Source organism: Sceloporus undulatus, chromosome 1 (genome assembly GCF_019175285.1).
Source record: "Sceloporus undulatus isolate JIND9_A2432 ecotype Alabama chromosome 1, SceUnd_v1.1, whole genome shotgun sequence".
NCBI classification, from domain to species: Eukaryota; Metazoa; Chordata; class Lepidosauria; order Squamata; family Phrynosomatidae; genus Sceloporus; species Sceloporus undulatus.
The window spans coordinates 377,730,144-377,754,990 of record NC_056522.1 but is presented as its reverse complement, the minus strand read 5'-3'; the positions used below and the strand labels follow the sequence as shown (position 1 = coordinate 377,754,990).

Here is a 24,847-nt window from a genome sequence, read left to right as displayed (position 1 = left end):
TGTATTTTATGGTGTGTTTTTTGTGTTGTAACCCGCCTCAATCATTTTGGGAGAGGTGGGATATAAATAAAAATTACTGCTATGATTATGATGGTTAATGGCAGCTTCGTGGATGGAAAAAGAAGCCTTAAAAACACTTCCTCAGGTGTTGAGGGAAAGTGCGCATGCGCAAACCTCAACGGTCGGCATATTAATAGCTGATTTTCCCGCCTTCGAGGGGAAAAATGCGCATGCGCTTCGGATGGAGGATTTAAAACCATCCTCCTCGTTAGTGGGCGTGGCTGAGAGACGCGGCTTAGAAGAGACTACTAGAAGAGCCAGGCAGGAAAGAGGGAGGCGGTTTTTGATTGGCCAACGTTTTCTCCCCCCACTCTTATATTTGGTTCTAAGAGCCTTTGCGAAGCTGGGGTTCGCCACGTCAGTCAAGCTACCTCCGGGCGCGCGTGCGCACTGGGGCCGATGAAGCCGTTGCCTCCATCTCTGTCGCTGGCAGAGTGTCCGCGCATGCGCGTTGAAGGGGCACCCGCTGAGTTAAGTCAGTCGGTTGGAGGCAGCGGTGGGTGAGTGACGTGGAGGTGGCTGTGGTTTTGGGGGGAAGGAAGGGAAAAGGGGCCCAGGCTCAGTCGGAGTCTTCCTTCCCAGAGCTCCAGAACGGAGTGGGAATCCGCCACGTGACGAGAGTGCCTCTGGCCATGTGCAGAGAGCGCCTCCGTCCCTCTTCCTGCGTCTGCACTGGAGGAATAATGCGGCTTCACACCGCTTTTACTGCAGTAGTTCCAGCATTTGAAAGATAAAGCTCTCTTTACCTTTCAAAGGATGCCTCTCTAGACTGAAATAACAATAATGATGATCATAATGCAGTTTCTCACTGCTTTTACTGCAAGGCTTCCAGTAACCAAGAGCGCTCTCTTTGTCTTTCAAAGGGCGCATCTACATGGGAGAAATAATCCGGTTTCATAGCGCGTTAACTGCCCAGGAATCTTTGGCAGAGGCGGCTAAATTGCTATTTTCATTTCATTTACTTAATTGCATTTTCCTGGTGGCTCACAGATTTAAAAGTGACAACCGATGTATTTGTTGTCAGGGTTTGTACCTGGCCTTTCTCCCACAGTGGCCTTCCAGGGATTGAATCAAGATTTAAAACAGTTACATTCATCTCCAAAATAGTATAAAAGTTACAAAAAAGGGCAAAAAAGGTTTATCCATTTCTTTGTTTCATTTGTAAAGACCTTGTGAAGCTAAGCATCCCAGGATTCCTCTGGGATGGAGCTGCGGCGCTTAAAGTGGCCTCGAACTGCGTTATTTCTGCCGTGTAGATGCACCCTGGGAAGGTTTTATGTGCAGAAGGCCTTCCTTCTAGAGGAGATGTCTTTAAGCTATAAGAAAGAGACACAGGTCTAAAGCCTCCCATCCAGAGCCTCAGCAGAAATGCTTCAGGTACATAGACTTGCCTGGGGAAGACGTTCTTCGTCGTACTGGCCTACTTTGCAGGGCTGCAAAAGCGACTTCTGACCGGTCTCTTCCAGATCATTTTTAATCAGGCATTAAGACTGTTTCAAATGTGGTTTCAGCGTTGGACTGCAGCTCTGGAAACCAGGGTTCGATTCCCAGTTAAGCCCTAAAACCCACCTTGGGCAAATGGCCCTCTCTCAGCCTCAGGGGAAGGCAATGGCAAACCTTGTGAATCCCTGCATGGCAGAATGGATGCCCTCCTGCTCTCTTCCAACTCTGGTTCTCTGAGTTCTCTGGACACATCTTGCCAGGTTCGCCTTAAGTTGGAAATGACTCAAAGGCACATCACACACATTTCTTATTTGACCTATTAAACTGTTTCACGTTTTAATTAATGTGTTGTAATCAATGTCGTTAATTGTTGATAGGCTGTTGTTCCCTGCCTCAATCCATGGGGAGAGGAGGTTAGTAGTAGTAGTAGTAGTAGTACAAATAAATTAATCAGGATGCCCAGACATCCTCCTATTATTGTTGCTGCAGATGGTGACGATGATGATTATATTGCATTATATAGGTGTGCTCTCTTAACAGGAGAGAGGTGGAAAGGTGGGACAACCTGGGGCCAGTCTCCACAATTAAAATGCTCTTCACAGAATTTGATCAGAATGTGTTCAGGTCCCTTTTGGGGAGAAAGGCGGCATAAAGATGAAACACATAAATAATAAATTAAAAAATTAAAAGCTTATAAAATTGACAATGAAAATGCACAGCGTATCTATATGCTTGCATTAATTATAATGCAAAAGCAAAGCATGGTTAAGTTGGTATAGCTTCCCAATGAAATGTCCATGCGGTCGGAAGCTGGGCTTTCTACTGTTCTGTGTGCCAAAACATCCCTGAGACATATTCCATGACTGGAAGAGTGTCTGTCTGTCTCCGGTCCTTTGATATCAAGAGTCAGCAACTGAGTGGGAGACTGAGCAGATGAGTCAGTGGAACAGTCTTGTAACTGTGGGTGGGAATCCACATGGACAAGTTTGTGGGACATGATCCAGTGAGCTATGAGCCGGTGAGAAGATGCTGGCAGCTGCTGTGAAACAATTTGCCTTTCTGAAATAGAAGTTCCCCTCTGGCTGTATCCTTCAGACTGATAATCTCAGTTACAATAGCCTCATTAAATCATTTGTGGAAAGGTGAGTTGACACTTCTATGAGTTGTTGTTGTGTGCTTCCAAATCATTTCCAGCTTCTGGCAACCCTAAGGGGGTATCTTGGCAAGGTTTGTTCAGAGGTTTGCCCTTGCCTTCCTCTGAGGCTGAGAGCCTGTGACTTGGCCAAGGTCTCCTTGGTTTCATAGATGAGGTGGGAATCGAACCCTGGTTTCCAGGGTCATAGTCCAGTGCTCAAAGCACCACACCATGCTGGCTCTCTGACACTTCTATAAATCCCAATAATTCAATGGGTCTGATCTAATGGAGACTAAAAATAGGATCCAAGCCAGCTTAGCTTAATTCTTTTGAAACCCAAAAGTAAACAGAATAGATTTGCTTAGAGAACGGAACAGGGCTGCTTCTTTTAGGAGAAAGTTGCTTCATATTTCCTCTTCCCGCAGATGTGAAAAGATCAGTGAGGGCCTGAGGGGGACAGCATTTCTCCCTAGTTTATGTTAGCATTTATACCATTCATAACAAAGAGACATCATAGAAATGCCAGCCTGACATGCCTTGTCATCTCTCTATTCTAAAGGATTTTGCCACAGCCTGTTTGACTACCGAGTGCTGCACCTGCTGAGCAACGAGGAACTTGTGTCTAGTGAGGTGGGAAGAATGCAAAAGATAGCCATTTCCTTGTTGGCTTTCTCTGCCTTCTAGCAAACAGTCACTTCAAACCACGTCATTTTAATGTGTAACAGTTGGCTCACCTGTTATGAGGCTCCTGGAAGCCTTGTACATCCTGAAAGGGTGTGAGGCGTTAAGGGAAGTGTAAAGTGGCCAGCTTCCAAAGAGGATCTTCAGGACCAGATGAGGCCTGTGAGATTTAATGGGCTTTTTCCCAATCACAGGCTTCCTTATCCCATAAACCACCTTAAAAGTGCTCCTGGTTTCAAATGTCTCTTATTGTGTGGGGGAGGGCTACCATTACTGAAACACAAAGGCAAGTCTCCCTTTAGGCATAAGGAACTACAGTTGGCCCTCCACATTTGCGGCTTTGACTTTTGTGGGTTTGTTTATTTGCAGTTTGATTAATATGTTCTCTCTAGGAATCTAAGTCCTCCAGCGCAACTCTGCCAGAGGTTGACCATAGAGTTGTCATGGAAAACCTAGATGTTCCTAGAGAAAACACTTCTTTAAGCATTTGTAGCTTGATTCTATTAAACCTCTGGCAGACGATGGCCACAGAGTTGCACTGGAAGACCTGGAGATTAATTTGAGGTTTTCCCACATTCACAGAGATCCTTCACCCCAGAGAGCACTGTAATTGTGTGGCTCTTTGAATCCTTGCCTTTCTGTTCTGCATCCTCTAGCTCAGGAGGAGCAGGAAACTGTTTCCATCCAGGGTTTGCATTCCCTCATGAGTAAACATTTGGGGACTACATGCCAGTGGGGGCAAAACTTCATTCTTTCCCCTTGTTACTATAAATCAGCTCCATGAGGTTGAGTAGACAGTGCTCAACTCAGTTGGTTCCCAAGTCATTATTATCCAACAAGTGGCCGCTGGTTTGCTTTGTGTGTGCAGAGAGACAGAGGGAGAACAGTTGTAAACAGGTGCATATATGTCTAGGCAAGTGAAGACAATTCAGTGTCAATGTGAACATGCAAAGGGTGGTGCCCTGCTACCAGTGCCATCACTTCTACCATGTCTGATGTAGAAATGGCACCTGGCTGTACCCACACGGCCAGGTACCCAGTTTCTGCATCAGATGCCATGACAATAGGAGTAATGGCATGGCAAGGTAAAGAACACAGGTGGCTGGCTTTTAAACAGCCAAGGTTTGCTGTGGATTTTCAAAGAAACTCCGTGGCAAATCAGGGGTCAAATTGACCTAGGTAGAGGTAAAGGCTATTTATCCTGCAGCTGGGCTGGATCCATGTCTGCTCTGCCAGGATCTGGCCGATCCTTGTCCTGGGGTTTTGGCTTGCATTGTCTGAACAGGACAACACAAGGCAAGGGGGAAACACAGACCTTGTGGCCCGTGCAGACAACCCCCATGTTGCACTAGGCTGGCAGTGTCCCCATTCTTTCTGAACTTGTGTCAACAGCAGCCAAGAATCAATATAGTGGTTCTGAGATTTGTTTTTAGCTTGAAGGGGCCCATAGACATGGAGAAAAAAGGCAGAGAATGGGTTCAAGGCCTTTCCTCTTTGCTATTGATGTACAAGAGGGAGGCACTGAAATCATTCAAACTATTTTATAGTCTTCTCAGGGGCTATAGTACCTTGATGCAGACACTTGGCAAGACTGATCATGCTTTCATGGGAGGAGGTCTTGGGGGGTGGAATAATGTCTTGATTGGGTTGTAAATAGTACAGTATAAATTGCAAAATAATCTGGATCAGTCCTTGTCTACAAAATGTTGTTTCATTTGCTTCAGTGGAAAAAGTTGCTCTCCGTATTTACTGTTTATCAGAAGGTCTGTACTGTACTTGGAACTGAAATATTTATTTAACCCCTAGTCTTGGCTTTTTTGGCTCCATGGGATGAAAAACAAATAATGTTTTAATGAGACTAACCTTTTGTTGCATCACAGACTCAAAAGTAAATAAGTATAACCATCCCATTACTGCTTGGCTGGCATGCTGTTCAGTAATTATGAGATTGTAAGCTGGTCTTGACATCATAACTACTGAAAATTCACATTTACAGTCGTTAACTATCAAACATGACCCCCCCAACCCTATCTCTTCATAGAATCATAGAGTTGGAAGAGACCACAAGGGCCATCCAGTGCAAACCCTTGCCATGCAGGAACTCTCAGTTAAGCATCCCTGACACATGGCCACCCAGACTCTGTTTAAAGACCTCCAAGGAAGGAGACTGCTGGGGTTTGGGTCCAGGACCCTCTGTGGATACCAAAATCTGTGGTATTAATACAGTCGCATTAAATACAATGGCATAGTGACTTTGCCATATAGCATGGCAAAATCAAGGTTTGCTTTTTGGAATTTGTATTTATTTATCTATGTTATATTTTATATTGATGCTGGTCTTTGGCCGTAATAAAGAATTTCATGTATGTTTTGAAAATATTTTCAAGCTGTGGCTGCTTGAATCCGTGGATAAAAAAATCAATGGATATGGAGGGCCATTATCGTAATGATGATGTCTGTAATGTCTTAAATTTGCCTGCATTATGTTTTTGTATTTTAACTTGTGCTAAAGAAGAAATGTGGGTTGTCAATTCCAGATATACTTGGAGGGAAGGAGCAGTAGTAGTAACCCTATGTCCAGTTTTTCTTCTCTCCATGCCCATAGGGCAGGAGGGATGAGCGACATGTGGTCCTTCAGATGTTGGTGGGGTGCAACCCCCATCAGCCCTGTTCAGCCTAAATATGATGCAAAGGATGCTGGGAGTTGCAATCCAACATCATCTGGAGAGCCTTGTATTGCCCAGCTCTATAATAAACACCAATTCAAATAATATTTTCTGGGTTCTTTTTCTCTAGCATTTCTCTCATCTGAGGCCTAATGTGCACTGCAGAAATAATGCAGTTTGACACTGCTTTACTTGTCATAGCTCCATCCTATTGAATCCTGGGATCTATAGTTTGTTTTGCATCCAGAGCTCTCTGGTGGAGAAAGCTAAACATTTCACAGAACTACAAATCCCATAATTCCATAGCATCGAGCTATGGCAGTTAAAGCAGTGTTAGACTGCTTTAAAAAGTTGCTCTCCATATAATGCAGAAGAAAGTGCATTATTTCTTCAGTGCAGATTAGACCTGAATAAGCATGTACAGTGGACCCTTGTTATCTGCTGGGTTTGGTTCCAAGATCCCCGTGGATAACAAAATCCATGGATGCTCAAGTCCCATTAAATATAATGACATAGCAAAATGGAAAATCAAGGTTTGATATTTGAAATTTATACTTTTTTGAACATTTTCAAACCGTGGATGCTTGAATCCATGTATAAAAAATCCGTGTATAAGAAGGACCAACTATACAACAGTAGCTAAATCAAACTAGATGTTATGGCATGGTACCTAGCATGGGGCTGCTGTTTTGAGGTGACTGTATTTTATGGAATGCCTAGTTTCAGCTGAGGAGAAGGAGGAGAATCAAAGCTGTTGGTGGGGGAACACTTCCACAGAAGAGAAGCTGGTTGAGAGATACTGGCCTGGATGGTACTACAGTGGGCCCTCCACATTCACTGGGATTAGGGGCACAGGACCCCCGTGAAATGGAAAAACCACAAATTAAAAAAACATTTTAAAATAGTTTTTGTGGGTTTTTTGGGCTATGTGGCCATGTTCTAGAAGAGTTTATTCCTGGTGTTTTGCCAGCATCTGTGGCTGGCATCTTTCACTGAAGATGCCAGCCACAGATGCTGGCGAAACATCAGGAATAAACTCTTCTAGAACATGGGCACATAGCCCAAAAAACCCACAAAAAACTATGGATGCCAGCCATGAAAGCCTTCGACTTCACAATATTTTTTTTAGCTGGGAGAACACCTTTCTGGGAATTTCTAGGTCCTGGAGTACAACTCTGTGGTCAACATCTGCCATAAATTGACCATAGAATTGCACTGGAGGACCAACAAATGCCTAAAGAAATGTTCTCTCTAGGAATCTCTAGGTCTTCCAGTGTGACTTCTAGTGAACACTGACCATAGAGTTTCACTGGAGAACCTAGAGGTTCCTAGAGGGAGCATATTAATCAAACCTATGAATAATCAAAGACGCAAATGTGGAGGGCCGATTGCAGTTATTTGTCAGTACAGTAAATATACTCATTTGCTGGATGGTAAATGAACACATAGGTAAATGTCATTGATTAAACTTAAGGTATGATTCAAGCCACTGAATACTGTTATAAGGATTAAAACAAAGAGGTGTAGAAAAGCTGGTACATAAAACTAGCCAGGAACAGAGGAACATTACAGTATTTAAACATAGCAGTTGAATGGATCAAATACATTGTCCAGTTTCAGCACACCTGTTAACCATCACAGCTGTCATGATGCCTGCAGCAACAGTAAAGCCCAGCAGCACCCCCATGTATGACCCTCAACTCCTTCAGGAACTGGACTGGAGTCAAAACACCGCTACATTTTCACCTGCTATTTCACCTGCAAATCCAGGCGATGGTTTAGTCCTGAGACCTCTTTGCGCTGCTGACATCAACAGAGGTATTGTTCACAAGTTCTTATTTGCAAATGGTTGTATTAAATGATCTGGTACTGAACCCCACAAGTCACTGTCAGGAAATCTTCAAATCTGATATTATGTTTTTACTTCTTGCTACCAATCTCTTAGCCAGTTGGCCCTCCACATTTGCAGATTTGATTATTTGCAGATTTGATTAATATGTTGTCTTTTGGAATCTCTAGGTCTTCCTGCTTCCAACGCTGTCCACGTGACCATATAGTTATGCTGGAGAACATATAAATTCCTAGAGAAAACACTTCTCTAGGCATTTGTAGGTTCTCCAGCATGATTCCGTGATCAACTTCTGGCAGGTGTTGACCATAGAGTTGCATCGGTGGACCTGGAGATTCTTATTTGCAAAGAGCAGGCAGTAAAAAAACTGCGGCATACGCTGGAAGCCCGCTCCGGAAGAAGCCTTGGCGCCAGGAAGAAGTAATAGGGCATGTGCCACTGTGTTGTGGTCACAAACCCCATTACTTCTAATGGGGCTCAAGCATACATGTTTTTCCCTTATGTGGGGTGGGGTGGCGTCCGGAATGGATCCCCGCATAAGGGAAGGACGCACTGTATTTGAAATTGAGCCACACAGAGGAGGTTTAGGGTTTGCACATGATTATGCAGGCTGCATTTTCCCCTGGCCTGGCATAACATGACTGGAAAAATCTAGTTCTCTGGGCTCTGTCCTGGGCCCAGTGCTATTCAACATGTTTATCAATGACTTGGAGGAAAAAATTGGGGGGCATACTTATCAAATTTGCAGATGACACCAAACTAGGGGGAGTAGCTAATACCCCAGAGGACAGGATCAAAATTCAAAATGACCTGAATAGACTAGAAAGCTGGGCCAAAGTTAACAAAATGAAATTCAACACAGAGAAATGTAAGGAAATGCACAGATATAGGATTGGAGACACTTGGCTGAATGAAACTACATGTGAAAGGGATCTGGGAGTCCAAGTAGATGATAAGTTGAACATGAGTCAACAGTGCGATGCGGCAGCTAAAAAGGCCAATGCAATTTTAGGCTGCATCAATAAAAGTATATTGTCTAGATCAAGGGAAGTCATAGTGCCACTGTATTTTGCTCTGGTCAGGCACCACCTGGAATATTGTGTCCAGTTCTGGGCACCAAAATTCAAAAAGGACATTGAGAAACTGGAGCGTGTCCAGAGGAGGGCGACTAAAATGGTGAAGGGTCTGGAAACCTTGCCCTATGAGGAACGACTTAGGGAGCTGGGGATGTTTAGCCTGGAGAAGAGAAGGTTAAGAGGTGATATGATAGCCCTGTTTAAATATGTGAAAGGATGTCATATTGAGGAGGGAGCAAGCTTGTTTTCTGCTGCTCCAGAGAACAGGACCCGGAACAATGGATGCAAGCTGCAGGAAAAGAGATTCCACCTCAACATTAGGAGGAACTTCCTGACAGTTAGGGCTGTTTGACAGTGGAACACACTCCATTGGAGTGTAGTGGAGTCTCCTTCTTTGGAGGTCTTTAAGCAGAGGCTGGATGGCCATCTGTCGGGGCTGCTTTGATTGTGATTTCCTGCATGGCAGAATGGGGTTGGACTGGATGGCCCCTGAGGTCTCTTCCAACTCTAGGGTTCTATGATTCTAGTTCCAGCAAACACCCTGGTAGCTGCTTCTCATACCAATGGTATTTTCCTCCAAAACTGTCTTCCAAATTCCCCCACCTTCATTTATAAAAGCAGCCTTAGAAGGTGAGCATAGAGTTGTGCTGGAAAACGAGAGGTTCCTAGGGAAAACACTTCTCTAAGCATTTGTGGGTCTTCCAGCATGATTCTATGATCAACCTCTGGCAGATGTTGACCATAGAGTTTCACTGGAGGACCTGGAGATTCCTAGAGAGGTGTTTTTTATATTTTTTGCAGTTTTTCTGCATTCCCAGGGGCCCTTCACCCCTAAGCCCTGCAAATGAGGAGGGACCACTGTATAAGTAGACCAAAAGAAAATGCTTCAAAAGCATCCACATATAGCTAAGACTGTAGCGGGTTTTTGGGGGGGGGGCTTTTTCTATCCCAGAACTCCTAACTAACCTGATGCTGCTTGTGGACAACAGTTTAGCTCCCTTATAACATTTATTTCCCACCCTTCATCTAGAAAGGTTCCCAAGGGGCTTTCCTGATGAAGACATGACCCATAAGGAAAGGGGAATGCCAGCAGGGAAGGGGATTATGTTCAGCAGATCCTGGCTGCTCTTCTCCTCCTCAGAGGCCAGAGTAATGGCAATTGGGACGTGGAATTGGGGCTGTCACCAGTTGTTGGGCCAATATTGCTAATTTAGGGGTCTTAAACATGCTAGGATTACAAAAAGGAGGCTTCTCAGTGTCTTTTACAGGAAAGGTTTGGCAAATTCAGATCCAGGAACTCTGGGTTTAATACCAAGCAGAGTATACACAGAACAGAGCAGCACTGAATATGAACACTTGTAAGAAATTGTTCTTTTAGCCAGCTACTGTATTCTTGGTTTGGCTTTAGAGCCTCTTGTCCAGAGATCATAGCAAATCACACAGACGAATTGCAGAGCAAATTGTTAATGTTATAATGGTTTGGTACAGAAATGCATTAGCAGGATGGTTGGTCCAAGTAACGGGAGAAAGGTAGTGCCCTTTCAGAGCCAGCATAGTATAGTAGTTTGAATCTACTACTTAGCTGTGGAAACCCACTGGGTGACCTTGGGCAAGTCATACACTGTCAGCCTCAGAGAAAGGCAAAGCGGGCCCACTTTGAACAAGGGCTGCCAAGAAAACCCGGTGATAGGGCCACTGGGTCAAAAATGAGTGGAAGGCAGACAGAAAGCGCTCTTTCTGCTGCTTTAAATTTTACTGGAACTATTTCTATCTGGTTCATTGAATTTTGATGATTCCCCTGCTTATTTAGAGGCTGCTATAGTCAGTATTATTATTACATTTGCTAGTAGTTTATTGCCTTTATTGTAAATTTCTGTTATTTGTGTTGAGCAGCAACATTAAAATTCTTCAGATTTTACTGCACTTGGAAGTCTAGATTCCCACTAGTTACTCTGGGCTCTAGGTTTGTCTTTTTCAAAGGTCTTTCCATATAGTGAAATGTCTGTCCAAATGCTGAAGCCATGAATATGTTGCTGTAAGCTGTTCATTTTGAAAAATTGACACGCATTGAAACCCTGTTTTGATTTGCAGGTTTTTTAAAAGTCCTGAGTCAACTTACTGAAACTGGAGTTGTCAGTCCTGAGCAATTCATTAGTAAGTACTTGTTTGTTTTTTGCTTTTTGAAAGAAGGAAACAAAGAGTGGCAGCTGTCTCTAGATGACTCCCACTTAGCTTCTGAAAATGGATGCCTTGTTGATGAACTCTAAAGAAATCAGAGGAGGACTGCAGGAGTGGTTTAGGTAGTGATGCAGGCTTGTCTCTGGTGGGTCTACACTTGCCAGAATACTCCTGGCTGCCCCGGAGTACTCTGGCCCCAAATACCTGTTCTCTTTTACTGCTCAACAGCGAACAGCTGCTTTCCCAGCTGTGGTCAGAACTGTAGGGCAATTCAAGTTTCCTAAGGCTTCAGCCTTTGTTAAAGAAACAAAAAATATCATTTAAATATCAAAAATATCAAAGCCAAGCCTGTTAAAGTCTAGCTTTAAATCGGCAGAGTGGCAGAAAATGTGTCCTTGTCTAACTATGCTTCTCTCAGAACTGAAACTAGCTCAAAAACAACGCAAGTAGCTTGCAGTTTAAACAAAAGTTTACTAATGGCTTGAATTTACATATACATAGAGGCTATACCCAAACCTAGCTAATCAATAGTTCAGGTAAAGAAGAAATCTTTGTTACCATCTTCCCAAAGAAAGTTGAGAGAGGAGGAAGATGGGGAACCCAACAGGGCAGGAGAAACATCTTTGTGAGGGAGAGAATGTCCCCAAAGGGTGTGTGTGTGTGACCTGAATCACATGGTCTGTTTACCAATTTGCAATGGCATTTATTGGCCTGTGATTCAGCAGGAGCAAATGGCATGTTTGAATGATGGGAGGATTTGCACAGCAGGAGAAGAGAGAATGCTATAAAATCTTTCAACAAGCCCAGTCATACTATCAACGCTGGGCACCTTGTTCTGACATTAGAGTGACTTGTGCTGGGAAGCTTACAGGGACTGCAAGTGAATAGGCAATCACCACCTTCATTGCAAAGAGAACCAAAAACCCACAGCAAATGTCAAGTTATTTAAGTACGGATTAGGGGAAGGGAGCACCAAATAGGTTGTGGGCATCGTGAAGACAGTCCAGATCCAATTCAGAGGTTTGGCCCTGCGTCATGGAAATTGGATGTTGCTGGCCAGCTGGACTTTAGATGAAATCACCCATGTAGACAAGGCCTTTGTGCCCCTTTCTTAGCCACCTGCTCATGGCAGCTACTTACCTTTCAGGAAAGAGTCTCACACATTATTTATCTGTTTGATTTAACTGAGGCGCAGTGGGGTATCCCCTGAGGAGACGAAGTGTGGGGTAGAGCAGGAAGAAAATGTGATACCAAAGCAAAACTGATTTTGTTTTAACCAAAAATGTTTCTACCTGTATTTGTATAGAAACCTTTGAACGCATGAAGAGTGCTGGGGATTATTATGTAACAGTTGTGGAGGATACTAATCTAGGAGAGATTGTGGCCACTGCAACTTTAATCATAGAACATAAGTTCACTCACTCATGTGCAAAGGTAGGTATGTTGAAGAAATTAAGTATGTTACCATTAATAAGCTTTTAAGTGTTCAGATTTACTGGTTCTCAGTTTATTAAGTAATGTTCCCTGTTTTTAGAGGGGAAGAATTGAAGATGTTGTTGTAAGTGGGGAGTGCCGAGGAAAACAGCTTGGGAAATTGTAAGTAGTTATTTGTGATTGTAATTGCCATCTTGGAAGGTGTCTTAATTGCTTATTGGTTTCTGTGAGAAAACTGCAGATGGCCTAAACAAGCATTCTCCATTATTAAACATTTCACATATGCTGAGAAAATGCATTATATAAGTCATTTATATAAATTATAAAAATATTAATTAAGTGTACCAAACTACCTACATTCTTACCTTACAGTAGTCATGTAGCAGATTTGTTAACTCCATATTACAATTGCAGGAGTAGGGACAAAGTTGAGAAAGGAGTTTTGGTCTGAGACATCCAGTAAGTTCATCACCAAACCGAGATCTAAACTGGAGTACTTTTAGCAAATATCCTTAGTCCTTAACCAGTTCCAAAACATTATTCACAGCTGGGAATCTGGGAAAACCCAAATATAGCCTTTGTCATGGATGAAGCCAACCATTCCAAAACCTAATCTCCCTCATCAGGATGCCAAACTAAAAGGATATGCTGGACCACTTGGGAGGTGGGATGTAAATGTAAAATGGGGGGAAAGAAAAAAAAAGATGTAGCATGTTTGGGGAACCCATCTGGTAAGTAGCCAAGATTCCAGAACTTGAGATCAATCCTTGCACTTTTGATTTAACAGATCCTCTTGCAATACCCAGAGTAGTGCCACCATTTCCCCACAATTCTTGCCCACCATTTTCTTGAAAGCAAGCATGTATTAAAAACCCTCCACATTCTCTGGGGTTAGGGGCACAGGACCCCTGTGAAATTGGGAAAACGACAAATAAAAAACACTGACTTTTTTTAAACTGAGAGAACACCTCTCTATGACTCTTTTGCTCCACCTGGGCAATTCTGTGGTCAAAAGCTGCCATGAACCCACAAATGCCTAGAGAAGTGTTCTCTCTAGCAATATCCGGATCTTCCAGCAAGACATTTGGCAGAGGTTGACAATAGAGTCATGCTGGAGGAGCTAGAGATTCCTAGAGAGAACATATTAAGCAAATCCGTGAATAATCAAATCTGCAATTGTGTGGTGTGTGTGGTGTATGTTGAACATTGATTCAATGGTTGTCCTAATATGTTTTTGAAGGGGATGAGGCAAAACACTGTTTTATTTCAAAGTATTAAAACTTTCTTCCTTTAGATTGATGTCAACTCTCACATTGCTAAGCAAGAGACTAAACTGCTACAAAATTACACTTGAGTGCCTGCCAAAAAATGTACCTTTCTATGAAAAATTTGGATATTCAGTATCTGAAGAAAACTACATGTATCAAAGGTTCTTCAACTAAAGAACTTCCAGCTGTAATCTCTTGCAATGGACTGTTGGTGGCGGCGCTTGTGCTACTGTCTTCTGTCTCTTTAGGGGAAATTAATGTGCTGCAAATATCACCTTGAGACACGGGACAAATACTTTGGTACTGAAGACCAGTTGCTTTGGGTTTCCTTGGCAACAGCGAAACTTAATTAGAAGGTGTTTCCTACCACTCTTTGCTAGCTGGGACTTGAGCAAAATGCTATAATGTAAGGATGGGTTTTTACCTCGTGTTCTTTCTTGCCTTGTGTTTTTTCCAAGTGTTCTGCTTCTTGTTGGCAGACAGATAGTGGTTATAACTGAAGCTGGACTCATTTGTGCAGATTTTGTCACAAGAATGTCAGAGGTAACTATTTCCATGTTGCCATTAATGGACCTCAACTTTGTATAAGTACCATGTGATCCCTATGGTGATGACTTCCAAAGCGTGGGTTGGCCCCACTGCAATAGCGATTGATAGAGATGGCTGCAGAAAGAATGGGCCTCTGCTTTGTCATGCAGTCTAATACCTCAGGCCATGAGCAAAAACTTGCATATGGAATATTTCACAGTTCTTAAATGTGTTAAGAGGCACAATACTGTTGTGGCTCTGAAAACGCTTAGCACTGTAGACCTTGCATCTACAAAGGCTGGTGACAGTCATTGTGAGAAATCAGTGACACAGAACATACCTTTCCTGCTTGGATTTGTCATCTTTTCTTTGTAAACACAGTCTGTTTTGGCATCAACCCATTCAACAGATTGTGTAAATCCAAAGTTGTTCTCACAGGTTTTCCATGCTTTTATTTTATTTTAGGATAAACAATTCAGCACTTCTTAGCACAACTCCCCTCTTGCCATGTCAGCTTGAAGGGGTTTGTTGTAGTATAGTTTCAAGGGAAATGAAGGTTATTATAGAAGTGTTTTATAGTTGACTAATTAGCTTTATAAAATATTACTGAACCACAGAGGGCTGTTGTAGGATGGGGAAAGTGTTTTAGTTTCGTGTGTTTGGGGTATGTCAAACTTTTTGGAAGATGTTTTAAGTTTTATTTATTTTTTTAAAACCTTGTGAAACTGTAATAAAAAGAAAAAGTGTTCATTTACTTCACAATACTATCACTTTATTTTTGCTTGGATCTTGGTGGCCTTTGTTTAAGTGTTCCCACCGTGGAGTTTATCCATTTAAGACAAATGAACACAGTTCAAGGGAGAACATGGCTGTTCTCCTCCAGAACTCTCTCCAAATACACTGTTCAGTAGTCTAGACCATGAACTGTGGAAAGCAATAGTCCCAGGCTGAATTAAGGATGTAGGTTGGTGTCTCACTGGAGAATGAGTCACTACGATGGTTATTGATTTTTAGCTATAATTCCAAGTATGGAATTACAAAGGTGGCCCTGAGCATGCAGATCATCTTCTATTTGGTTCCTTTTAGAATCTGCACTGATATAAAATGGAAGAACTGCTCTTCCCTTTATATCATTCCTCATCTAAGACACTGCTTAGATGACACTTTGAAGGAAAGGCTAAGTGAATGGGCATCCTTCAACAATTAAAAACTGGCTGTTTAATACAAAACGGTGAATTTATTTTCTGTATCAGTGATTGCAGGATAACTGCATTGTGAACTTTAAATCACAAATGGTTCCTCCCTTCCTGTATTGCCAACCTTCCACATCCAATCAAGATTGTTCGCCCACAGGAGAATGAGTTGAAGTGAGTAGGAAAGTCAAATCCAGCAAAATGCCTTATTTATTTGAATCTAAACTGAAAAGTAGGCTAGTCACTATCTGAGTAAGAGTGCATCCACCAAATACATCCATCTCCAAACCACAACAGGCGTGCAGCCTAAACCCCAATTCTGGTGCACACAGTCCCAGCATTGGCCACTTTGCACACGTCAAAATACATCCCTTGTTCCTCTGGTTCCTCCAGAGCTCTCTGTTGGGACGCAGGGCAGCTGGTGAGGGTTGCAAGCTCAGGTCACAACGTGGCCCAGCAGGCCATGCATGCAAACAGCCGTCCAGCCCTGCAGTGGAGGAGTGTATCCCGGAGCTGTGGACAAACCCCTTATGTACATGGGCTTTTCATGGCACACAACTATTTATCTGGTAGGAGGCTAATATGCTTACTTGGGTACATCCACAAATGCAACAGATCCATTAGCTACAGCAGCAATGGACAAAGTGCAGCCCCTATTAATAGCACTACAACTCCTATCAGCCCTATTAAGTTTAGTCAATAGTGAGGAAAGCTCAGAGTTGTTCAATAACTGGTGCCCACACATAAGCTAGACTAGTGATTCCCAAACTTTGGTCCTCCAGGTATTTTGGACTTCAACTCCCAGAAGCCCTAGCTAACTTGGCCAACATAGCTGATGTGAAAAACATCTGAAAGATCAAAGTTTGGGAATCATTGAGCTAGACTATTTTTAAAAGAAGGAAGTACCAGAGTAACCCAATTGTTCTGCTTCAACAAAACCAACTGTTTTTATTTCCTAATGTTTTATGCTCTACCTTGTTCTTCAGCAATCTTAAGAATGGGCTGAAGCCAAACCACAATGTTCTTAGTGTCCTTGTTCCCATCACCATGATGCTATTTCCTCTAGTTCAACAAACTGTGGTGGAAGTCATGCCTGTCAGTGGTACAGGATCATAAAATCTCATTTACTTTTATACACTTTGGGAAGTTTCTAGTAAAGGCAAAAAGGAGCAGCATACCTTTTCGCAAGGTATGTTGTCTGCAGCTCTTCCTGTCTCTTGAATCCAACTTTCATTGGGTGCACAATCCAGTGCACAGCCCTGCATAGAGTAAGCACCATCTTGAATACCATCAATGATTACAGTTGTGATGATAGAAGATGTCAACAACCTGTTTCTGCTCTCTCTATTGAGAGACTTGCTCCTAAAAAAGGGTGGGGTAGGAGACACTTCTGAAACTAAGCAATGCTAAAATCACAGGCACTCAGTGGGGAGATTATTATATTCTAACGAACTCCTTGGAAGAAGGGTAGGGATCAAGCATTAAGTAAATTAAGCTATATAAGAAATAAAAAGTATAGTTTTCACTTCTCACTATCAGCATTTTGCCAAAAAACTAGGCTTAGATCCTTGGGATCCACCAGTAGGTGCTTTTCTACTGTTTTTGCAGGAAAATGGTTCAAAATGGTGGGTGGAAATTACCAGAAATAAAATAAGGTTGTGAGCTGCATTCCTTTGGATTGTCTGTTTGAGCCCATGCTATGGCTTGTCATACCCATTGAGTAAAATCGTGCCCTACAATGGACCTTTGGCCTTTCAAGGAAGTTCTAATTTCAAAGAAAATCTGCGCTTTCTATTCAGGTAACAGCAGCAATGCTGAACTCACTGTTTTTACTTCATGGGGGTCACAGTAGTACTGTATGTCCTGGTAACTCCTAAAACTTGTTTGCCTCTGCCTGAAGCATAAACTTGAGAAATGAAACAAGTACAAACCATAGTGAATTTCAGGAATTTGTTTTGTTTTGTTTTTTTACTAAATACTCTTGTTATAAATTACACAAAACTTTATAAACAAATCATCCCTCCCTTGCATTTTGCTTAAGTAATAATTTTATCAATACAAATAAAGAAATTTTCAAGTATGAAAAGTGCATTATTGCAGTAATACCTCTTTGCAAGTCCAAAGTCTTGGTTTAGGGTAAAACTATAAAGTGTAAAAAACAAAAGAGAGGAGTAAAACAATCAGTGCCATGTAGTCAGTCAAGGGATCCAATACCTTTAAAATGTCGCCTGGTGTGCTACTGGAGGGGCAGGTTTGCATAAGGAAGTTGGACTCTTCTCCCCTTTTAAAGAAAGTACATCTGGTTGTTCATCTTGCAGAGATTAGCAGCTGCCACAGGTAAAAATTCCCAAACAGCAAGTCCAAGGTGCCCTTGGTTTCAACCATTCTGAGCTGCTGCTTGCATATTGGCAATTTCTTCATCCTCTTCATGAGTACGTTTCAGACTTCCTGTAAAACAGGTCAGAGATTGGAAAAAGTGATCAAGAAAATAGAAATACAAAGTCTTCCCCCAAAAAAGAGCCTCAGTTCAAGTAGAACTAGAGCTGTTTCTGCAAATTATTTCCGTTTTGCCTCAGATGGTAAAAACTCCCCTGAAAATTCTTTATACAGTACAGGCAAACCAGAAAGCCAAGCTTAGTGTATGTAAAGTAAGAAAAGTAAAATAATTAATGGATTCCTACTGATTACATGTAGTGTGCAAAGCAGTTTTGTTTCGGATCCAGTCACCTTACACCTGAATGCATTTCAAGCCATTTTTAATCAAATGATCACTTCCCTCCTGAGGCTGCTGCAGAAGTTTAATGAGATTTTTCCATTAGGAACCATCTCCCATCTTTGTTCACATTGCTATCAACTAATTTTGGGAGACTCCTCAAGCTAAGTTTTGTTATCTCAAAATGATAATTTAAGGCCAAAGATTCCAAGTATATCACAAAAACATCTGGTTCTAAGTACAAGAAAGAGCTTCTCACCTGTACTAACAGATAGTGATCGTTCCAGCTGTCGCGGTGACATCATGTGGATAGTTAACTTTGCTAGATAGATGGCTTCGTATTCCTACGAAAGGTATGTGGAAACAGTTAGTAAATGGACTCTACCTGAATAAGGATCTCGGGACAAAAAAGCAAAAGGAAGGTGAAGTAGGGAAAGCCATGCATGCTATCTCAAATAAGAACAGTTTTGCAAGTTGAAAATTATTATTAAAAAATATAAGCCCAAATTCTTTATTAATACTCCCCAGCAGAAAGGACCCACTGAATCAGTGGCATTACGTAAGTGGTGACTTGCAAAATTACTATTAATTTACTGGGTCTACTATAGAAGGGCCTGACAACAGGATTTGGACTAGGTAGGCACAAGTGTGACTTGATGTGTAATGGTTTCAGTGCTAGACTACAACTCTGGAGACCGGGGTTCAAATCCCCACTCAGCCATGGAAAACCACAAAGTGACCTTAGACACACGCTCAGCTTCAGAGGGAAGCAAAGGCAATGCCCCCTTGAACAACTGTTGTAAAGAAAACCCCATGATGGCCTTATGGTCGCCATAAATGGCTTGGCATCAGAAACAACCTGAAGGCGTACTACAACCAGAAGCCACAGATTGAGCTTTGAGCCTCAACGGGAATATGTGAATATCAAGCAGGATACTTTCAGCTTATCAGAAGACTCAGAGAAGGATGGAAACTGAGGTTCTCCTGTATCACACAGCATCAATTTTTATTACAGATGGTGTCAAGACCCTTGTCGTTGGGAACAATGCAATGGCTACTGGCCATTCTACATGGACTTACAACTGACTAGCTTCAATGCAGAATCCTCAGCATCCTGGGATAAGAAGTCTTAGCATTATTCAATACCACATTATTTTAGCTTACTTTGCCAGCTAAGATCAACTGATCACATCTTCAAGTATATGCAGGAACCAAAACAAGCAATAATAATACACTATATTAATTTCCAAAGCATTGTTTGAGAAAGAAAGTGGCAACCAGAGAAAATGGAAATAATTATATTCCGCAGAAGAGGGGCCCTCCTCCGTCTTTCATAATGAAATCAATACAGTGAGGAGGCAGGAGGGGGCTTTCTCTGCTGGAAGACCCCAACTGTGGTATCTCCCTGGAGTCCAAAATAGCAGCAAAGCTGGTTTTGTTTAGGCTCCAAGTAAAAAACATGGCCATTTACTACAGTCTTTTGGAACTGATTCACTCCGAAATAGTTTGTGCAGATCGTTTTACATTTTAACAGTTTTAATCTGCTTTTTTTTAAAAAACTTGTCAGCTGGTTTAATATGTTTACAGTCTATTTACATTATTTTATTGTTTTAAATTGTTTTCGCTGTTTTGAGATCTCATGATATAAGATAGGAGGAGTAACTTTTCCCACAGTGGAGAGAGAACATTACTCTCTGGATTACGGCTCCCTCTCATTCCAATAGTATTCTATAACACTCAGCACTCTTAATTTCCCTCAGCAACTCCAGGCTGGCTTTTGTCCTCCATCAAGGGCAGCCCAGGCATGTTAGATGCATTAATAGCTAATTAGCTTCATGCTCCTGTGCAAATTTGCACCTATTTACCCTCCCTCTGCCAAAAATGCACAGCCATCTGAATGCACACAAAACAGACAGATGGCCACATGTGCAATAACGTGCATTTCTGTGGATTTCAGCAGATTTTTTCCTGTGGAGTTTAAGGAGTTTTTCAGGGGGGCTGTGTGAAAAGCCCAACCCCTATGAATCATATGTAGCCAAGATCACATTCTAAAAGCTGGAATGAGGAGTATTTTAAACAGGCTAGCCAGAAAAAGAAACAATAAATAAACAGGTAGGCTAGCCCATATAAGACTGGTGTCTCATCAGCACATTAAGGGGTATTTATGTTCAGCTACTCCTATTAAACTTCACTGCTATCCTTGTTGGGATCTGCATGCTGTACTGATGTTGTGTGCCTTTAAGTATTTTTTGACTTATGGTGACTGCCATAGAATTGTTTGGAGGGGGTTTGCTTTTGCCTGCCTTGGAGATTGAGAGAGTGTGACTTGCCTAACGTCACGCAGTAGGCTTCCATGGCCAAGCAGGTATTCAAACCCTGTTCTCCAGAGTTGTAGTCCAAACCACTGCATCACATAGACTCCCATACAGTACTTACGGCATTGAATAAACCATCGTTTGAATCAACCATAAAAGCATTCCTTTAGTTTTGACCTAGAAGGTTCTTTTCTTTCCTGACAGGACTCACATCCATGCATAGTTTAAGTGAGGTAGAAGCCCTCCTGGCTAGGAAAGAACTGTATATACTCCAGCCAGATTCATTAGTTCTTTGTTTAGATCCTACTTACATTCCTAAAGTGAATTCTGATTTTCACCATGCACAGGAGGAGATTCTGCCATCCCTTTGTCAGTGGTGTTCAAAGCCTCTGGCAAAGGAAAGGCACACTTTAGATGTTTGAAGGGCGATGCATATTTTTCTAAAAAGGATCCAAAGCCTTTCAAGTGTCTCATTGTCTTTTCATTTCCTTTTAGCCGGCCACTATGAGTTGTGAAATCTTCAACTCAACTCTCCAGCAAGTAGATAAAGTTATAGCTAATGATCTGCTCTGAATCCTCAAGGGTTCAGTTGCCTGGGAAGGCTGTTGCTCTTCAGCAAGGAGCACAGCAGCCCCTTCTCTCTACAAATGGCTCTTTATTTAATGTCTGTCAGGTTGCCAGCTGGAACTCTCCTTCCACATTTGAGAAGCAATAAATATTCAATATTCACTTTTGCCAAGGCTTCCTCAGTGCAGAACTGCTTCAAACCAATGGCTCAGGCTCATCAATTATTCCATTAAAAAGGGAAATACCACTGTGCCTGCCCTTTTGCTAAGGGAGGTCTGGTTCCACCCTAGAATGTTCTCTGTCCACATCTGCAAAAAGGAACGCTGAAACCTCTATCTGTTTTCTGCAGTGGAATAAGAACATCCTCCCAACCCATTAGAATCATAGAGTTGGAAGAGACCACAAGAGTCATCCAGTCCAACCCCATTCTGCGTTGCAAGAACTCTCAATCAAAGCATCCCTGGCAGATGGCCATCCAGCCTATGTTAAAAGACCTCCAAAGAAAGAGACTCCGCCACTCTCCCAGGGATTGTGTTCCATTGTGAAACGGCTCTTACAGGAAGTTCCTCCTAATGTTGAGGTGGAATCTCTTCTCCTGTAGTTTGAATCCATTGAGCTGGGTCCTATTCTCTGGAGCAGCAGAAAACAAGCTTGCTCCCTCCTCAATATGACATGCCTTCAAAAATTTAAACAAGGCCATCGTATCACCTTTTAATCTTCTCTTTTCCAGGCTAAACATATTCCTTAAGTCTCTCCTCATAGGGCTTCATTGTTTGCAGACCCTTCACCATTTTACTAACTCTCCTTTGAAGTCTCCAGCTTCTCAACATCCATTTTTAATTGTTTTGCCAAGAACTGGACACAGTATTACAGGATAGGCTTAACCAAAGCAGAATAGAGTGGCACTATTACAATTGCCCCTCTGTTTTCACAGACCTAAGATCTGCAACCCTCGCTTACTCGCAAGGAGCAAACGGAGGGTGCTAAAATGGGACACGCACCCAAGGCCACTTGCAGGCATGTACCCCCATTCAAACCTATGGGGCTTGAATATCTACAAGTTTCGGTTTTCCCAAGGGGGAGGGAGTCCAGAATGGATCCCCTGCGAAAATGGGGGGAAGGCTGTAATAATAATAAATAAATAAATAAATAAATAAATAATAAAAGTTTTATTTATATACCGCACCTTCCATAGATCAGGGCGGTTTACATACATTAATCGTATACATACAATAGATAAAAACAAACCACACCATACAATTATATAATAAAAATAAACAGCTAAAACAGCTAAAACCCCATTAGCCCATCCTCATGGCCACGGAAGAGGAGGGAGGCCCTTAGGAATTTTTATGGGGGAAATGCTTGCTGGAATAAGAAGGTCTTCAAGTCCTTCTTAAATTGGGCCAGGGAGGTAATATTTATTTGTATACCGCCCTCTGGCAAACCAATCCGGGCGGTTAACAACAGTAAAATATAAAATATGACAATTAAAAACACTTTATCCCTCCCCCCCTGTACTTCCCTTGATCTAGACCAGGGTTCGGCAACCTACGGCCCGCGGGCCGGATCCAGCCCGGCGAGGCCTTGGGACCGGCCCCAGCCCAGTCCTGCCGCCGATTGCTGCCCATTTTGAGTTCGGCCCCCCAGTTGTCAGGGACAGCAACCTGGCCCCCGACTCAAAAAGGTTGCTTACCCCTGATCTTGACACTATACTTCTATTGATGCAGCCTAGAATTGCATTGGCCTTTTTAGCTGTCGCTTCACACTGTTGAGTCATTAGTTTTGTTTTGTTTTTCAAGTGTGGGTGTATTTCACTGTCTTAAGTCATCACAGTTTTTTTCTTGTCCGTTGTCTTATTCTGACTATTATCTGTTTTTCTATTAGGGTTTCACTGAGAAATGTTTGGATTATTTCACAAAATCAGCTTCCTAGTTTAGCATTTACATCTCTATACCACTTAATAGTGAACTCAGCACTCTCTAAGCAGTTTACAATCTGTAAAGCAGATTGGTTTACAGATCAACTTAATTTGTAAACCAGCTACAATCTGTAGTTAGGCTGCTCTCACAAGTAGGCACTTCTCAAACCCTTTTAGTTCCCTGCCAATCACAGCAAAAGGGAGGAGCAAGCAACAGCATCATAGAGCTGGAAGAGGCCACAAGACCCATTCAGTCCAACCCCATGACAAAACTCCCTCTATCTACTGCTGAAAATGAATGTATCACAACACAAACACAAGATCCTGTGTTTGTTTTTTCTTCCGTGTCAATAAGGTATCTGCCAGCAGTAACCCTCATTGTCTTACTGATAGGTAAAGGATTTACCTGAAGTTGATGAACAAATCCAGCATTGGGATTAATACAAAACCTTCTTTCTTGCACATATGTAAATGCATCCCTATAAAAGAAAAAAACCCTACATTTTCATTTGGATTAATATGAATTTGTATTTGGTTTCTGACTCATTATCTTGGCATTGTTTATTATCATTATTATTATTATTATTATTATTATTATTATTAAACTTTATTTCTAAAGCGCTGTAATTATACACACATTTAGTTACACTTGCATTCTTCCTCCACTAAAGGGAGCTTAGAGTAATGCACAAGAGTTCTCAAGAAATCACCGATCCACATATTAGTCATGACCAATGGAGGAAAATTTTGCCTAGCTTCAGTAATACTATAGCCGACCTAGATTACCACACTGCCGTCTTATAGTGCTGCTATTCCACTTTAACTGCTCTGGCTGCCTCCTGTTGCATTCTGGGATTTGCAGTTTAAGGAAAGGCATTTAGAATTTTCAGCCAGAGAGCTCTGAGGCCTCAATGAACTACAAACCTGATAATGCAATGGAAGGTAGCCAGAGCAGTAGAAGTGGAATAGCACCACTATAAGAGTGTAGAACAGTAATGTGGCACAATTATTTACTGATAATAATGTTCACAGATTTTTCTCTCTCCAAAAAATTCTACATGTGAAATTATTAGTAAAATCATTAAGCACATCTGAGGACATCTGGTAGCAAGGGTTACTGAAGGGAACAGGGCAACTGAAATACATAATATATTACATAATTTAACTGGAGCAATGCTCAAATTGAGCATTGCAATCTTACAATAATCCTATGAGGAATATCACTTCCATTTTACAAATGGAAAAGTGAAGCAGAAGGTAAAATGACTGTAAGGCAGAAGCAGAATTTGAACCCTGACACCCAAGGATCAAGCCACATTTTGTGTTCACTGGACCAAGACAGTTCATAATCGTGCTTGAGACACAATTACCAGTACACAGCAACATTCCTTCTGCAACATAAGAAAGGTGACCTAATCCCATCCCAACAGCCAGCCTAAACCCCTACCATTAGCCCTAACAAACACAAGCACACTATTACCATCCTTTCTGGTAAAGCCAGATGGACCCCTCACTGAAGTTCCTTCTGCCAGCAGCACAGCAACAGCTAAGTCTGCACCATTTTCATTGCTGAATACAGCAGAAGCTCAAGAGTAAGAATGAAAGAGGGAATGGCTTAAGCAGAAAGGAAACAGCTGAATCGGCTGTTTATTCCCCTACATCTTCTGAAACACTATTTTCAAGTTTCATCCCTCTGCTTTAATAAGATGCAACTAATTTTTAGGGGGAAATAATGATTTTTAAAGCTATACGATACTTAAACATTTTAAGAATGAAGATCTATTAAGGCTGTTGCTCATTTCTAAATCTGTTTTTAATTT

The 24,847-nt window shown here is 42.0% G+C and overlaps 2 protein-coding genes across 7 annotated transcripts in view; one reads left to right on the top strand and one right to left on the bottom strand.

The window, feature by feature from the left end:
- The first annotated feature begins 475 nt into the window (after positions 1 to 475).
- GNPNAT1 (glucosamine-phosphate N-acetyltransferase 1) lies at positions 476 to 15,072 on the top strand. Of its 5 annotated transcripts, XM_042445014.1 has the most exons (7): positions 524 to 560; positions 3,198 to 3,268; positions 7,600 to 7,803; positions 11,002 to 11,064; positions 12,395 to 12,522; positions 12,623 to 12,684; positions 13,817 to 15,072. In XM_042445014.1, the coding sequence occupies exons 3-7, from the start codon at positions 7,632 to 7,634 to the stop codon at positions 13,962 to 13,964; spliced, it is 573 nt and encodes a 190-aa protein (XP_042300948.1). In that variant the 5' UTR covers positions 524 to 560; positions 3,198 to 3,268; positions 7,600 to 7,631; the 3' UTR covers positions 13,965 to 15,072. The 5 variants fall into 5 exon arrangements, with proteins under 5 accessions (XP_042300949.1, XP_042300948.1, XP_042300947.1 ...); XM_042445015.1 differs by lacking the exon at positions 3,198 to 3,268 and having other exon boundaries at positions 476 to 560; XM_042445013.1 differs by lacking the exon at positions 524 to 560 and having other exon boundaries at positions 2,824 to 3,268.
- A 2,375-nt stretch (positions 15,073 to 17,447) lies between these two features.
- Positions 17,448 to 24,847, bottom strand: part of STYX (serine/threonine/tyrosine interacting protein) — a 29,669-nt gene continuing 22,269 nt past the window's right edge. For both annotated transcript variants that reach the window (XM_042467021.1, XM_042467012.1), the window contains exons 9-11: positions 23,434 to 23,506; positions 18,484 to 18,568; positions 17,448 to 17,959 (exon numbers count right to left, since the gene is read on the bottom strand). In XM_042467021.1, the coding sequence (XP_042322955.1) occupies positions 17,889 to 17,959; positions 18,484 to 18,568; positions 23,434 to 23,506 (229 nt within the window). In that variant the 3' untranslated portion in view covers positions 17,448 to 17,888. The remainder of the gene's footprint in view (positions 17,960 to 18,483; positions 18,569 to 23,433; positions 23,507 to 24,847) is intronic.

Coding starts and splice junctions, on each gene's coding strand:
- GNPNAT1 (XM_042445012.1), top strand. CDS start 7,578: ATGGATCAAATACATTGTCCAGTTTCAGCACACCTGTTAACCATCACA. Junction 11,065..12,394: donor CAGTCCTGAGCAATTCATTA/GTAAGTACTTGT, acceptor GTATTTGTATAG/AAACCTTTGAACGCATGAAG. Junction 12,523..12,622: donor TCACTCACTCATGTGCAAAG/GTAGGTATGTTG, acceptor CCCTGTTTTTAG/AGGGGAAGAATTGAAGATGT.